This window comes from Anas platyrhynchos, chromosome 6 (assembly GCF_047663525.1).
Source record: "Anas platyrhynchos isolate ZD024472 breed Pekin duck chromosome 6, IASCAAS_PekinDuck_T2T, whole genome shotgun sequence".
NCBI classification, from domain to species: domain Eukaryota; kingdom Metazoa; phylum Chordata; class Aves; order Anseriformes; family Anatidae; genus Anas; species Anas platyrhynchos.
In genome coordinates, this window is record NC_092592.1 from 36485201 (window position 1) to 36502348 (window position 17148).

Genomic DNA, 17148 nt, shown 5'->3' on the forward strand with positions numbered 1-17148 from the left:
GTATTACAAGAGCACAACCAGTGTTACAGCAGATACTGCAGGATAGCTCTCCCCGTTCAGCAAGAGGCAAGGAAGTTACCATGAGCTGCCTTGAAATCAGGTCCTCGTCTTTTTTCTCCCACTATATGCACTTTAAAATCTCTTTGCTCACTGTTCATCCCCATTAGCACAGCTTGGAAGCACAGCAGTATTCCCTCGCACACCGAAAATATCGCAAGCCCTTTTCTGACAAGCACCAACGAAACTCCGAAGCCATAACAGATACAGGGATGTTTCCTAAAAGGAATGAACCCATGAACCCTTTTCAGGGGAACACTAACGCTGCCTGGGCTTGGGGGTTTTGCCTATACAACTCCTTTTAAAAGCACTGTCCCTTTTCCAAACTCGCCAATTATCTCTGCCACCGCATTCCTTTGTCCGAGCAGCCTCCAGCTGCTTAATCTCAGCCACTTCAGGCTGCACCTGTGAATCGGGCTGGGTTAATCACACTAACAGATGGCGGGGCCACGCCGGCAGCTAACTACTTCTATCATTTTAAAGAGCATCTAATGTTTCACAGCTTCAGAGCAGGGGCAGTCGTATACAACAGTAACTAACTAGGGTGGCTGAAACGAGGCTCGTGCTCCATCATCCGAACAAGTGGCTCAAGTCCCAAGGATCGCCGCCGATCGCTACCTGGCTGAGGAGCAAACGCACTGCAGCCAGCTGACATCTCTAACGAAGGCTTTCTGTGTTCACGTTATCGACTTTCCAAAGCATGAGCAACAGCAAACGATCAGCCAACCAAGGGGATTTTGCAATAGCGCATGGGGGCATAAGGAACCAATATGAATTTTACTTTTCTTTCCTTAGTGACTGTTCCATTTAGAGCCTATTAATAGCTTTCTAAATTCTCCAAAGGGACTGAAGTTTAACATCCAGCTAGGTTTAAGACTCTTTTAGCCCATTTTCATCATGCGTAAGTAACACTAAATGTATTTTTAGTGCTGGATTGCTTTATTTGTGACAAACCTTGAGGTCCTTTTTTAGACAAAAGAATCCCATTGTCTCCAAATCCATCTTCCCCAATGAGATTTCTGCTTAGGTTAAAGACTGAGGGATTTGCCTCGGTGCAACTTAATTTTTAAAGTTTCCATGCTACCTTTTAACGAAGTGAGTTGGATCTTTGTTTCTTCTGTTAGATTTCAGCCCAGGTTCAGGGAAAGGGAAAGTCAGATTTCTCAAAGATCAGCTAAAACAGACAAAGACTGAACTTCTATTTAGGAAGATGGGAAACTTCAGAAATGCTAGCAAGAAGGGAGACAGAAAGTACAGACCAGTAAAGCATGTTTAGAAGAATATTAGTTTATTTTTTTCTTTTCTTTTCCAAGTTATGAACCATGTGAAACAGAAAACAGGAAAGGACAAAGATACCACTACTTGACAGCACATGCAGCTAACAATCGAGAAGCTCTGAAGGCAGGAGAGCAAGCAACTGGACGTTATTTTCCACGTGGATCTTGCTAGTCACCTCCGGCAGTTTGCTGTTACTTACTCATCTGGTTGCTGTCATTCACAAAGTCTTCAGACCCATCATTGTCATCTTCATCGTCCCCAGAGGAAAGAGCATCTGCACATTAAAAATAACCAAGACTTTAAAACAGCATATTTTACAGACAAATAAACCAACACGCTACATCTTAGTTTATCTATCAAGGAGAACAGATGTCATGTTAGTTGCACAGGTGCTACAGTAAAAGAAAATACATAAATTTATGTTATTGTTATAAAATTCTAACCAAACTAGCTAATAAACCTTACATGCTACAAAGCTTCAAAAGAGAGCTTAATTCCAAAAAATCTTTCAACTAAAAAATCTTTCTTCTTCCTTAAGACATTCAGCTGACCAAAACTGAGCGACTCTGGAGTAATTTGGCTCTAAGCTTAAAGCAGTGCAAAAGGATGTAGGACACCCCTTTTCCTCTTCTGATGGAGGGAAGAAAGCTGACATTCATTTTAGTGGCCTTATCATCATCGTCACCACAGTGACCATCATTTAATCCTGTCCACAGAGGCATAGAGTCAGGGGGCTACTCAGCAGTAGCATTAGTCAGCACAGACCCCATTAAATAGAAGGGGTATATACAAACGGATGCCATTTCAGAATCAGGACAAAGGGGAAAATACCCAAAATACCACAACTACAGATCCAGCTGGGCACAGTGGGTTTAGCTGAGGCTGTTTCAAGTTATATCACAGCGTGTCTTTACATCACATTTTACAGCTTCTACATGCAAAACCTACATTTAGCTCACTCACCTGTAACATTTACAATGAAGTACAGAGTATCACTGTCTAGGGTCCTAACAGCAGTGCAAGCATAGAGGCCCGAATCTCTGGGTGAAGCATCCTTAATTTGTAAGTACTCCCCAATAATCACTGTCCTATTGTCAGGCCCCAAAGGGACCCCATCCTTAGTCCAACTGATCATGACGGCGTCTTTCAATTGACAGCGCAACTCAAGTGGTTCTCCTGGAAGTGCTGAGTGTACATCTGGCTGAGAGATTTGGTATTTGGTTGGCGGCTCTGCGAAGGTGGAAGGAAAGGAGGAAAAAAAGAAGAAAGAGGGAAAGGAGAGAATTTCCAACACAAGTCAGTGACGACCCTTTTTATCCACAGCAATCAAGTTACGTTAAATAAAAAGTTTCATCCAGATTAGCCCAGCCACCTGTCTTGTAAAACTGAACCGCATGCAGGTAGGGGTAGGCTTTATTTTCAAAAGGTTAACCACACAGAAAGCTCATTCTCCTTTGAACGGTGTCTGGTAGTGTCCCTTGTCCCAAATGCCACACAAAGTCACAACCCTTCCTGCCAGCCACTGTGAGCCAGCCCCGGAGAGACGAGAGCTGCTGGGCCTGAGGGCTTCACAGGAGCTTGGAGGAGGCAGGAAGAGTTCAATAACCAAATTCAGTTCTGTATCACAGTGTTTGTGTCTGAAATTTAGTATTTATCTTCCCTCATCTGACTGTAGATATAGGGGTTTCTTAAACTTGGAAAGAGCTGTTTTAGAAGAAAATGGTAGCCAAAAAAAACCACAAGGCCTCACTGAGCCCGTAAAGATGAGGTCCTATACACAGCATATAAGATGTCCTTTATTTTTCTCCCTGCACCTTTTCCAAAGCCTCTGCACTTGCCTTTTGCACTGCCAACTCTGCTCCAACCGACAGTAATTTTTTCCTTTATTTTTTCCCTCTTTTCTTATTTCACAGCCTCTCCTGAGCAGGCAGAGCAGATGCCCAGGAACACAAATGAAGCTTTCAGAGGCATTGTGTACCAGACGTTCAGAATGAAACGGCTCATCCATCAGGTCCCCTTTGTAGCCAAGTGTCAGGAAGGATGTCAAACCACAGCCTTTTTCCAGAAAAAAAAAAAAATCCTTGGAAAATGACATCTGCCTGTAGTTACAGCTTCATCATCCCCATGGGGCAGTGGGATGGCTTGGTATGGGGTGGAGGGACCCCCCTCCAAGCCACCCCCATGAAGCAGCCAGGCTGTGCCACACATAAGGACTGTTTTTTTTCACTGGTTTCTCCTCAAAACCGCAACAGCCCCCTCCCAACATCCTCCTTTCCTTTCCAAGGCTGGCATGAAAAGTAAATAGAGGAGAGAAGCAGGAACACGCTTTGTTTGCTCCTGGGGAGGGTCACATCACCCAGCCAGCTGCTGCCCAGCTCTCACCCCCACACAAGTCCTGCCACAGACACCAGCTGTGCAGCCGTGTGTGCACACAAAAATAAAACACACCGCTTTCTGTATGTTGCCCAGAGTCTGAGGGAACACTAAAATAGGCAACTCCTTGGTGCCCACCCTTGCTTCTAAGAATACCGAACCCGGAAAGCCACATCCCTCCTCAGCGTGCTCGTTCCTTGCATCACACCTCCAACAGAAGACTGAAACAAATATCATGTCTGGGGTAGCCTTTAGGTGAGAGTTTGGTCGTGCTGAAGTTGTCCAAACAAGCAGCAGCCACCAAATGGGACACTTGGGCACTTAAGTATTTTGCTGATCTTGAAGTTCGCTGCATTTGAAACCAGGGAGCCCAATTTCTCCTCCCACTCATTTGGGAATCACATAATTTCAGGGAGCTCAGAGGCAGCTTCCCTGAAGCAAAGAGAGAACAGATCCAGGGATGTGCCCCTACAAAGCCAGCAAAGCTTCTCAAGCCTCCTTCCCTACGGCGAGTTTTGTCAGGCAGACCTGGCACACATCGCACCCAGACGGTGGCCAGGAGAGTCCTTTAAGCAAAACCCGAGCAGGACCATTGCTGGAAACTGTAATGCTTCTCAGATTCAGGTTTTATAACTGGGTCTCTACGTTTTCTGGAGTGCAAAATTCCATCTCGAAGCCCAGGACAAGCTACAACACAGCTTTACACGTTTTACAAACTCATTGAGCCTCGCCGATGCAGTCAGGAATCCACGGATCTGCAGTGCAGGTGTTTTACCGAGAACCACGCTGTGCTGGTCCAAATCTCATTTCCAGCAGGAGCACGGCCCATTGCTACATATATTTCATATCAGTAAGGAGTATGCTGGAGAATATTTTTAATTCATATTCCACTGTCAGATTAAAGTTAAAAAAAAAAAAAACAAAGGAGCTGAAACCAGCTTGCTAATTTACTCAGAAGTTTATAAGACTTCTTTGCAAGCACTCTGCCTGCAAAGTACATTTCTTTTACAGAGTTTACACTGTGCCAACAATGTACAGGAGTCTTTTAAAATGTCTTTGTTTAAACTTTTTAAAAGCCACCATGGGTGAAGATAGCTCGGCCCTCCTTCAGGTGCTTTAAAGGCTTTGCTGAGCAGCCCCAGGACACTTGTAGGGTGCTCGCACAGGTTGCAGCAGCCTCCTGTGCAGTCTGCCCTTCTTCCCATACAATCGCAATGAAAACTATTTTGTACCTACCACACTTGACTTCATCTCTTTTTAAATTACTAACCCCAGGTTTACTCTTTCAACACAAATCCAAATCCAAACTCAAATGCAGCTTTAAAAGGAAAATTACTTGCAAACCAAAAAAAAAAAAAAATTAAAAGTCAAGCGGGTATTAGAGTTTGGTAAACATTATCCTCCTGCATTTCTTTCTCTTTGGAGGATCAGGGAAGATCCAGCGCTAAGTGTTGTCATGAAATAATGAAGTCATGTTTGGAAATAGTGAGCTCTTTCAGGTGAGCATTTGTGTTGCCAAACTCAAATGTAGCAGCACTTAAGACTGTCACTTTTTATAATGTTTGCCTATAAACTTTTCCAGTGCGGGTTTGAAATGGTGCCCAAATGCAAACAGAGAACAGGTGGGATTCGGAGGCATTAGCCCGTCCAATAGCTTCACAAAGCAAACCAACGAGTTGAAACTGTTCACAAATTCCCTGCAGCACATAAATGCCTAACCCTGCAAGGCAGCTCCCCACAGGACCCTGCACCCGTTCACAAGCATTTGCACACTGCTCTGGGATTTAGGGTCAAGTCCTGCCTCACTTGCACCTATATAATCCCAGCAGTGCTGCCCCTGAGGCTTACATGAGGATTATTCCCCCATTTCCACATCTTCTGAGCATAGCCAAGAAGCTCAGCCTGCACTTGTACCCATCCTCTGGCATTTGCAGAAGCATCCCCTGGAGTCTTCCCAAACTGTAGGATCCTAAGTGCAAACAACCAGCTATGTCTGAGGAGCAGAAGGAGACGGCCCAGCAGAGGCCAAGCAAGGCCTGATGACCCAACACCACTTTCATGCTCCTCCTGCCTAAAGCCCCATCCCTGAGCCATCACCATAAACCTTAAGCCATCATCCAGCACGTTGGGCTCCCCACAGCCCCAGGACAGCAGGGCAGAATTCCTCAAAGGGGCTCCTGCAAATCCTATAATTGTGGCATTAGTTCCTACCGCCAAGGTGCTTTAACTCCTGCGAATAACACCTGCCTATCACCCTACGAAAACAATCAAACAACAAAGGCATGTGTAAAATTTCTGTTGATGTTCTTAAACACTGGAGGAGGGAACCTCGCTTCTGCTGCTGTTTACTCTCAGCTACATCCTTGTTTGCAATAGTGCTGCACACAATGTGAGCATATTTAAACTTTAGAGGTGGAGCTATCGAACAACACCCCATGGAAACCCAAGCCGCTGTTAAATAAGCAGACTAACTTTTTCTTTGCCTGGTCATACGGTCTCGCAGAATGGTTTATGCCATCCAGCCATCAAACGGAGTAAATATTATTTGTATAAAAGCCATGACCACAATAGGGGACTGGGACATTCTGAAAGCTGTATTTCATGTTATTATGAGGTTCACAGTTATACTCCAAATCACGTCTCTATTCACGACTGGTCACTGAAACAAGAGATTTATATTTCCTTAGGTTTTAAATTATTATTATTTGTTTCCATTTATTAAAATGTTAACAAAGAGCTACTTATCTCAAGGCTCAAGGCATTTAGTTACTTAGTTACAGAGCCAAATAATTAAACAATCAGCTAATAGCTAACCCCAGCAAAGATTCTCACACAACTCTCCATAACACAAAAGCCTCAGACCCCATCAAGCCACTTTCACTTCAAAAGGCTTTAGTAAATAACTAAACGCTCACTACAGCATGCCCAGAAGGGTCAACAAACCTGACCTGTCAGGAATCCAAGAGGTTCATTGCACAACTGAATGTCCCCATGGGGGATGCCAGGCTGCCAACCACTCCTGCTGCTTCTCCTACCCCTTCTCCCATACCGGTTTGTCCTGGAATTGAGGAAGATCCAGCAAGACCACGCTGGATGAGCATCACAGAATGGGACGCTGAACTAGGAGAACAGCCACAGGCCTCAAACCACACTCTCCCCAGGAGAGGACAGGGAAGCTCAGGTGTTGATCTGGTTTGCAACTTTCTCATCCGTGGTACAAGCTGATGGGCTTTGCCATCATTAAATCGGCAGCCTAATATGAACAGTGGATTCGTGTCTTCTGGTAGGATGATGGATGGTAAACTCAACCTACAAAGGCAAAATCCACTGGTTCAAAACTGCAAAGAGTCATTCCTGGCCGCTGTGACTATCTCCTGTTAGCTAGCAGCAAACTGAAGTCACAAAGGCTGAGCACGTCTCCTTACACAAAAGGGGACAAAATAGTGTTTGCAATTCATCCATCTGTTCCTCCAAAGTCACTGGATTCCTGCTGTCTCATTTGTGTGGCGTTTCCGTCAGCTAGCTGCCAGCTATGCCCAGCTCTGCCTCGGCCAGGCACAATCAGGAAGCCTCTGTGCTCTGATAAAGTACTTTCCTTTCAAAGTTACTCAAGTTCCTTCCATAGTTTTAAAGCACAAAAATCCCTTGTCATTATGAACAACGCTCCAAAGAGTGGGAACCATTCCCCCTCTGATGCTTACAAATGTTAATTTTATGCCTGACGAAAACAATCCAGGCCTTGCAAAAAACCTGCACCAAACACACGGCACCATCAAGCAGGAGGTACTTGTGACAGCCACAGGTGGTGTGGTCTAAGTCTTCAGTTCTTTCTCTAAAACAAGTTCCCAGCTTGCTCTATTTGAAAACACAATGACTTCTACAAAATGTTAAGCAGCAGACTCTCCAAAATAAACTGAGGTATTTTTTCCTGGCATCTTCTTTAACCCTATTACCCTCGCTCTATAAGGACCGAGTCCTCTGATGGCTGCACAAAGATGAAACCAGGAGACAGAGAGGGGAGATCTGAGGAGCAGGAGGAATCCTTTAGCCCTGGAAGTGAAAATTTGCAACCTGAAGCAAGCATTGCCACATCACATATGCATGGTACTCTAGCAAGTGTAGGGCTTCCAGCTACCCTGACCTGCTCCAGGCCTACAGCATCATGTCAACTCCTATCAAGTGTTACATATACTAAGACCATTAAAAAAAAAAAAGAATCTCCTCCAATTGAAACACTTGCCAATGTCATCACTGGTGAGGGAAAACATTACACCACACTAACGTGTTTTCCTAAGCTTTGAAGACTTAGAAAAATAAATAATTCTGGTGAGCAACGAGGAGTTCCATCCCTTGCGGATCCCCCGGTCACCAGAGAAGCTCTGCAGATGCACGGAAAGGAGTTATCCCCACGTGCTTACATCTATCTGCTGTGTGTCATGCTCTTTAGCAGGTCAACAATTACAGAACTGTGGCTCCTCTAGGTAACCACCCCCGGTGGGCCTACATCAGAACAAAGCAGTGGAAGCAAAAACAGGCCGCACGCGGTGCCCTGGGGCAGGCCCCACTCTCTCGGTGTGTTGGCTGATGTGGCACCAGGTCCACGAGGCATTACAGCACAGTACCGATGGCTGCAGAGCAGCTGGGTTGATGTCTCACACCCCATTTCCATGTTTACAGAAAGTAGACTCCTTCTCAAAAGCAAAAAAAAAAAAAAAAAAAAAAAAAAATTGTACATGTCTAGGCTTCATGCAGAGATTAAAATTCCTACGGCTTGTTGCCTGCTTGCTCCTACCTGTCTTTATAGCTGTGATCCTTGAGTTACGGCTGCACAGCCACGCAACACACGTCAAAAATGCCAACTATCACATGCTCATGGGCTTGGCTGTGTGCTTTATGCTTGTGGAAGCCAAGCCAGGGAAGACTCGGAGCATGCCAAGTTCAAAGTAAACAGCAGAGAGACCAGCACGGCCACCTCCTGCTGCTGGGAACTGCCCTGCGATTTCTTCCTGTTTGTCCCCATTCTTCACGGTCTGCTCCTTACAGGATGAAGACTTTTTTACACAATAGACACCGTAGGACTTGTCTCCAGATACAGGACAAAGCAAGAAGCAGGGTAGCATCAGTACATCTTCTGCGTAAAGGCTTTGTAACAGGGAGGGGGAAACCACCCCCAAGTGGGAGTTGCCACACCAAAAACCCTAAAATCATTGCACTGTGTTTAATACATCACTGGTACGGTGAGAAGCTAGGGGCCATCTTCAGGACTTGAACCTTTGGTTCCAAACATGAAATCTTGGCAATTTCTGTTCAAGTCAGAAACTCCATTAGCTGCACAAAGCAGCAGAGTGCTGGCCCCTGTGCTAAGTAACTGTACTGGGGAGTACACTATAAACCTAACACATGTAACACAATCTCAAAAATAATTAACTAATCTTCAGACTCATTACAGAAGATTCTTCGTGTAATCTATTATACAATACAAGGGGGAAATGTATCACTTTTTTTTTTTTGCCAGAAATTCAAATGAAGAGCTAAGGAAAAAAAAAAAAAAGAAAAAACACTTCTATATCTTAAAGGTAGATTCTAAGAAGAGACTGGGATCATTTCCTCACTGTTTTTACTTTCAGCAACAGCAGAATATCAAATCATCCTGCCCATGTTCTGCATATACCCAAGTACTAGATCAATTTAACCAACTCCACTGTCCAGCTTAGTGTTAGAGTCTGCTGGGAAAGGCTCTGTATAGGATAGGAAGCCTTGGGAAAAGTATGAACATGTATACTTAGCTGCACAGGGTTTACTATTTTCCATATTTTCTTGCATCTGTTCCAAAGTATAGCTTTTTTTTTCCAGGTCCCTTATTTGCATTTCAAGAACAACAAAAAAACATGACAGAACAAAGCATAAATGCAACCAGAAAAACACAACACTTATTTTTCCAGGTTTGCCAAAGGCTGTGCTTGGGACTATTACTACTCAACATGCAAAAGGAATAAATTACAACTGAGAGGTTAAAAATTGCACAATTTCATGTTCAAGCGCTAGTTCTGGATGCAGAGAACATCCATCCAGATTCCCTATAAGCAAGTCAGCAGTTGTTTCTTTTGTACGTGGTCCCATTTTTACTTGACTATACAAATCCTCTTAATTTTAGCAGCTTGTCTGGAAGTCTCATCTTGCTTATTCCCCCCTCTGCCTCTGAAATCCATCTTCCCCCGCTTCCTAAAGTGAGATTTGGAAAAAGAGCCACTGGAAACAGTATCCCCAAAACATCCCCTCAGCGCTTGTATAAGTCCTATCCTCATCAAGTATAAACCATAGGATGTTCTCCAAACACTTCAAAATGACCGAGCTTCAAGGCATGCCAGGCTCCCTTTGAACTGAAAGCAGTATTTAGTCAAAAGGCATCCCGAAGCAGCTCGGGGGTCCCTGGCAGCTCGGAGGAGAAGCCAAACAAGCCCCAAAGTGAAAGGCAGGCTGGTGATGTGCGCTTCCAGGTGGCCGCAGCCATTTAGGTGACAAGGGTTATTTTTAACTTGCAGGCACCTCGGCCGCTGGTTGTTGCAGCAGTCACTCCTGGGCGCTCTGCCACGCTAATGGAAGATGGTTCGGCTCTTTCTGAATTGTTAGGAGAAGGGCTATTAGTGAGCAGTGGCACGCTGCAGATTTATTACAAAGCCTCCACGCTCAGTCCTGCACATCTGAAACACCTGTGCTCCCCTGCGAGTAAACAGTATCAGCTAAATCTGGATACTTTCACACTAATACCTAAGCGGGATTGTTTTGCATGATTAAACAATGCTTAACACAACAGAGCTCGAGAATTGCTCAAAATTAAACTTTTTTTTTTAATTATTATTTTTTAAAATGGCTGTGTGGCCTAAAGCAACACTCAGAATTATAAATGTTACTTTCCTTGAAACGAATTAAACATTGCAACACAGAGACACTGCACAGGGCCCTGCACAAACTGGCAAAGCCGGTCCCATGCAGCGCCAGCTGCTCACCACGCACCTCTCCGGGCCATCCCAAAGAATATAATGAACCTTAAGCAGTTTTTCTGCACCACATCTTCCCGTTATGTGCAAGAACTAAGTCACAGCACGGTGCTCGGACCAAGTTCTCTTCCAGCCAACCATGATTTAACCTCCTACAGACTTGTCCTGGTCAGCACAGACTGCGTGAGCACGCCTGGCTCCGGCTCCAAATTCCAGCCCAACTTGGCCACGATGTGGACGAGCCCCCCGGGAGAAAGCCTGAGGTGATAACTACTACGTCTACTATGTCACGAAACTCTCTTCCAAACAAACTCATGAAAAGCTAGGAGGGAAAATAAAAAGGACAAAAAAATCTGGATTTTCTCCTGCCATCTCATCCTTCCTTTCCTCCTCTCCAGTCGCCCAGCACGTCGCAGTGCCCATCCTAGCAAACCCTCCTAAATGAAGGCTGTTTCCCTCGTACAAATGGATTTTCCCCTCCTCTCGGTCCACGTGGGTTTGCAAGGCGGCTGAAAATCGGTCGATGTCCCAAACCGATGAGCCAGTTCTTTTGCGGGGGAGGAAAAGCAATAATTACACAGAACTTGCAACAACACGCGAGGCAGGGAATTAAAGTAGGTCACATCTACGAGCTCCTCAGCTTCTCTGAGGTTCACCAAATATGCTTGCACTACACTGATTTTAAGAATACAATTAAAATAAAAATAGCATGACAGCTGAAGGAAGCCACACGGTAGAATTCAGCCAGCGCTGAGCTTGCCCTCCTGTCCCTCTCTCTGATATGGATATTGTCATTTGTGAGGAGACGAGCAGCAAAAGGACCTGAGCCAGCAGAAAGTGAAGTCCATGGGGCACGGCTCCGTACCAGCTGCTGACTGCTCCGAGGCTCTGAAGCAGAACCAGAAAACCAAAGCTCAAATACTCCCGAATAAAAGGGTTTCTTCTTACCAAAACAGCAGTGATACTTAAGAGATGGGACGGGACACACCGCAGATGTACGTTAATCAGTAAGTGATTTATAGCCTGTTTTTAGAAGTTTTAAAAATATATATATCTACATAAATATTTACTCCTGGTCCTTTTACCGAGCATCTCACCCAGCAGCTGGCACTCGTCAGAGGCGCAGCCCCCAGTGCCCTGTGCCTGCACCCCCAGCCCCGCTCCCACAGCAGCTCCCCGTGCACCCCTCCTCATCATAACAGGAGCCTCAGATCTGCTCTCGTTTTAGGATGTGCCTCTATTCAAAGTCGCTCCAACTTCACTGGAAATCAGCTTAAAAGCCAGCTCTGCTCAAAGGTAGCTCTGATTCTCGGGTACACGGTGACAAATTTAAAAGAAAAAGCCACAGTCAAGGGGCACAGTGTGTGCTGAACCTCACCTCCAGCCTGTTCAGATCGCATCCCAAATTGCCGTAAGGATAATTTTACCCCGCAGGCTCCGTGCCAGGTCGAGCACTATCTGGCTCCCCACTGCCATCACAAGCACACGTTAGGGTACCGTGACCACCTGCACCAGAACTGCTCACGCCTGACCCCAGCCAGCAGCACAGCACAGCCAACACCAATAACCAGGGATCCAGGCCCTCATTCACGTTGGCGCAGCCCCCTTCATCATTTCAGACGTGCTTTGGGTTCCTGCTGTCTTTTCCGCAGAGATTTTGCACTTAACTCCACCGATATAAGTGTTCTCTTCTGGTTAAACAAGGTGCACCACCGCAAGGAGACAAGACAAAACTTGCCTAAGTGGGAGATGGCTCTTTGAAAATCCAGATTTATGCTGCTGCGGAGTGCTGCTTCCAAGAAGTCTGTTTTCGCTGCAAAGCTTCAATCTTAAGGTCTCACAAAACATTTAACAGTTTAAAATCTGACAGCTAAGGGTAGTTAATTAGTTCTCTCATGTTTCCATCTCTACCTGAACTTGATAGTTACTCTAAGAAAATGCTCGTCTTTGAATTTAATTCCTGAAAGGCAGGTGAACGTTTCTACTGAAGCTGGATACAGAGACACATTCATTAAGAGCTACACCATGGTTGTTATTACAACACCAAACAGTCCATCATCACATGCATACACAACCTTGCATAACTGGAGTTGTCAGCATTTTCATGGCTAATTCTGCTTTCGAAGGCTTGTAGTTTGCCCGTAAAAAGTTCCTACAGCCTGAAATTCACCACGTGCTCTCTGCCAAGGAAGAGTTATTTCTAAATTAGAAAACCATGCTGCCGTTGGGTCAGTCACTGGTTAGGGGTTTTATCAATACCTGTGTTTAAATAAAAAAAAATAATAATAAAAATAAAAGAGGTAAAAACTCAGCAGGTTTGAAAATCTTCAGGCTCCAAAAATCACTCAAGGCACCCAGTTCTTCAACCTTAGCTACCCCCTGCTGCCCTCTCCCCCCAAAAAAAGAAAAAGCTGTGATTTTAAAACATGGCAGATAGGCCTAAAATGTCCAGTTATTTGTGCTAGTTTACCAAACTGTTACCATGCTGACACATCATGAGCTTGCACCAACACCACTGGTAAATAACAACCCTACCCACGCCTCATTAGTCTCCAGCCCGTGGAGCTGCTGAAGGATGGTGGATTGGACCGATTTAATCTGGCTGCTTGTCCAGTTCCCCACGATCTCAGCTAGCAGTTCCTGCACTGGGCCAAATAACTTAGTGAGATGTAAGCTGTGGAGGGCATCCAACCCGAATCTGTGCGGGTGTCACATTCCTCCGTAATGGGCTGTGATAATTGCCCTTCCTTACAAAAGGAGGAAAAAAAAAACACCCTCTGATTTAACTAATCAGTTTGAATTGTTACTCATAACTCGGGCAGATATCAAAGCCACTGCTCTTTAAAAAAAAAAAAAAAGTAACATTGCACAAGAATCTTGGGTGGATTTTTTGCTTTATTTTCCCTACCAAAGCGGAGAAAGCATCCTGGTTCTTCCCAGCTCTGCGACCTCGTGGCAGGGCAGGGAGAGGACCTGGAGTGGGCACACCTGCTGTAGCCCTGCAGGGTCCCTGGGAGCCTGAGAAACACCTCGCAAGACCCCACAGCCTCATCCAGGTGGCTCACGATGGTTAATGAAGCATCTCCGACCAGCCTGTGCTGGGACCACGTGAGACATTAGCCTTTGAGCACTCTCCTGTGGATAAAGCAACTTTTTTTTTTTTTAAATGAAGATGTGTGTACTGCTCTGGGTATGGCACTGAACGTGTTTATATGTTGTTCCGTGTCCACAAACGGAGGTAAAGCTTGGGTGACAGAGCATTACTCGCTTTGGAGCCCAGCATAAGCACACCACACCGCTCATTACAGAAGGTCTCACTTGCTGCAGCTCCTAGGAGCCTCCCAAACACGCATTTAAGGCCACTTCAAACTACCGTGTTTTTTCACAGGACGCGGAATTAGGCTGTCCCTTGTGGAAAGCTTAAATGAGTCCTTTGAAATTTGACCTAAATTAAAAGAACTGAAACACATTGTTATTGCACAAGGCGAGGGCTCCGAGCGGGTGCTCCAAGGACAGCGTCAAGGCACTGGATGGGGGAAGAGACTAAATTAGCTGCCCAGCAGAAGGATAACACACAGCCTGGGCAAGGGAAGGTCAAGGGAGAGCTTGCTATTTATCAAATATATGTCTAAACTAATTATTCAGTTCACAAAGTAACCCTTCAACCTATGTGTGCGGTCAAAGCCCTTGTGAAACGTTGGCTGTCAAAGGCCTTCGCAGGCTGGGTACACAGAAAGAGAATGGCTCCTTTATACACGCCGGGGTAGACTTATTTCTAAATATTTAAAAGCAGAAAGTCTTTATGCTCCCTGGGATAAAAAACTAGTGCTGTAAACACTTGATGCGAGACAGAATTTGATAGCTGACAGTCCCCAAACCAGCTCCTGCAGGCCCTGTTTCTGCTCTGGCCGCCCACCAGCCTTGGGTTTTCCTATCACTGCATGAGAAAAGAAAGCACCACAACCACTAACAAACAGATTCAGCGCGTGTCCGCGATAGCAATATTGACATTATCATTTACAACGGCTCACGATACCATCTTCAGGGTAAATATTTTTATAGGTACCAGAGTAGTAACAGCTAATGGTCACAGTCCCGGCGCCCAACACATCCAGCAATTTCTGACAGCACCTTAGGGAAGCGTGCTCCCAAAGGGATCAGATACACTGTGGGTAACCAAAGACAGCAGGAACTATCTTTTGGGGTATCTATCTATCTGTGTACACATGTGTGCACCCAGCTACGCAGCCGGTTACCCCAACAGATAGTTACTGCTTGTGCTAACAGAGGTACGTAGCCTGATACTCAAGGAAATGGTTGCAAATATCCCTAAAGTTGTGTTTAGCTAAGAGCCGACAGCATATTTTAACCCGAGGTTATTTATTGCAGGCAGCAGAACAAAAAGCCACGCTCTCAATTCCTGCTAATGGTGCATACGGCTTCTTGAATATTCTGACTCACTAAGACAATAAATAGCAACAATAAAAGCACTTAACACCAAAAAAAGACAAAATTCGGGGCATGCCCATGAAGGAACAGATCAACATATGTCACAAAAGGTCACAGCCCTGGCGACCTTCTCAGCTGGTCCGAAATGTCACTGCTCTAATGACTGCACCGTCAGCAGCCCCGCCGAAAACACACATTATTGGAGCACCTGACCCCCCTCAAATTAGCTCTGACCAAAATGTTTGGCATTTACTAAACTAAAAATAATAATAATAATAAAGCAGCTTTGTCTTTGAAGAGATTTTTAAAGTTTTTTTTTGTTTTCTTTTCAGCTCAGAGAGCTTGTGGGTGGTAGTGATGGAACCCAGAGAAGGTGACTATTTTTAAGGGGTCTAACGAAGTACATAAAGGAGGTTTTATTTCCCAAATCTCAGATATAAGTCCTACACAATTCACTGTATTCTGCAGCATAAAAGCTCTTATTATACCATTAACTTAGAAGCCTTTTTTCCCCTTTCTGGTAATGATTCAGGTTCTCACGTCTAAAATTATCTCATGTAAGTTAACATTCCTACCCAGGGAAGAAGTTTTAAATAGTTTTTAGCAATTTACACTTTGATAAAACCCAGATTCCCACCCACTGGATATTCATTGTGGAAGAAGCGTATTTTTAAAGTGTGCTTTTTAAAATAATAGAGCTATTCTTTCCCTGAAAAGTTATCAGGCATAAGTCAAAAATGTTACTCTTCTCCCTGCAAAATACTACACCAATCATGCAATCACATTCTTTCTGATTTAACCCTAAAACGAGAGGATCTCACTACAAGCAGCTAATCTGAAACCAGAATTATTCCTGATTTTGTCATCCCTCTGAAAAGCCAAAAAGGCACCAGATGTGCAATTAACAAATCATACGGTAAGTGGTGATGAGAGTTGGGCTTTTTTTTTTTTTCTTTAATTCTCAAGTTACCCTCAGAAGGGGAGGGGAAGAAACAAAAAAGCCTCGCTATCAACAATCTCTGTCCATGACAGATGACAATATTGCTATACTGTGTTAATTTTTTCAGGAATGCTTGCTAGGGAGGAGGGCTCATCGTCTCTACATAATTCTTCCCCTGCCATCAATAAAAATGTACTTGGAACAGATTCTAAAAATGCGTTAGCTGGTGACGTCTATTTTTAGAGGCAGTGGATAGAAACAAATACGTTTTGCATGAAAATGGATTAAACAAAAACAAAGCTGTATCCCTGGACATCAGTAGCAGAACGTGTAAAGGCCAAACTCTCTCCAGAACGCTCGCCTGATGAAAAATGTTTTATGGACAATTGCATTGTTTTGACAGTTGAGTTATTAGAAATGTAAGCACTCTTCCGATGAGGGATAAAAACCTTATGAAGGAAGCCTCGCTTTCCCCCAAGGTGTTCAGAGAGCAGAAAAGATCCCCCACAGCATAGTAAAATCAATCTTAAATACAATAAGACAATGAAAATAGCAGCCCTTCCTTAGCTCTGAGAAGAAAAACAACTTGAAAAGTCTGAGGAAGGGATATACCTACAGGAACGTACCAACAGGTGCAGGCTCAAAATAGGAGATTTTATCAAAACATCTCTTTTAAAGCAAAGGTTTCAACAAGTTTTCGCTTTCACAGTAATTAGCTGCTATCCTTGCCGTTCAGATCTCCAAATCTGCACTTCCAGAGTTTGCAAACCAGACAGCGTGCCAGTTGTTCTTGGATATTGACAACAATAGGAAAACCTGTAGCAACCAGCTACAAACAATAAAGCCATGACACCTGCTTTTGCAGAGTGCCCTGCAAAATTAAACAACCACGGCACATGATTAAAAGCAACTGTGATTTTTTTTTCCCCCTCTCTTAACCTTCCAGGTAGCTCAAATCACAAAGACGTCCAGCCGCGTCCTTGCCGGAGCAATATGCTACAGGTATACAAGTGCAACAGACCGGTTTCCTTAAAGACCCATTCCTGAAAACTT

General features: G+C 44.6%; 1 protein-coding gene across 14 annotated transcripts in view; it reads right to left on the reverse strand.

Moving 5' to 3' along the window:
- The window catches only part of FGFR2 (fibroblast growth factor receptor 2), a 95510-nt gene that overhangs the window by 59131 nt on the left and 19231 nt on the right, over window positions 1-17148 (reverse strand). For 8 of the 14 annotated variants that reach the window (XM_072039854.1, XM_072039856.1, XM_072039852.1 and 5 more), the window contains 2 exons: window positions 2299-2565; window positions 1535-1609 (listed from right to left, as the gene is read on the reverse strand). The exons of 4 other annotated variants lie outside the window; for them this stretch is intronic. In XM_072039854.1, the coding sequence (XP_071895955.1) occupies window positions 1535-1609; window positions 2299-2565 (342 nt within the window). The remainder of the gene's footprint in view (window positions 1-1534; window positions 1610-2298; window positions 2566-17148) is intronic. 2 more of the 14 variants (XM_072039860.1, XM_072039858.1) reach the window with 1 other exon arrangement.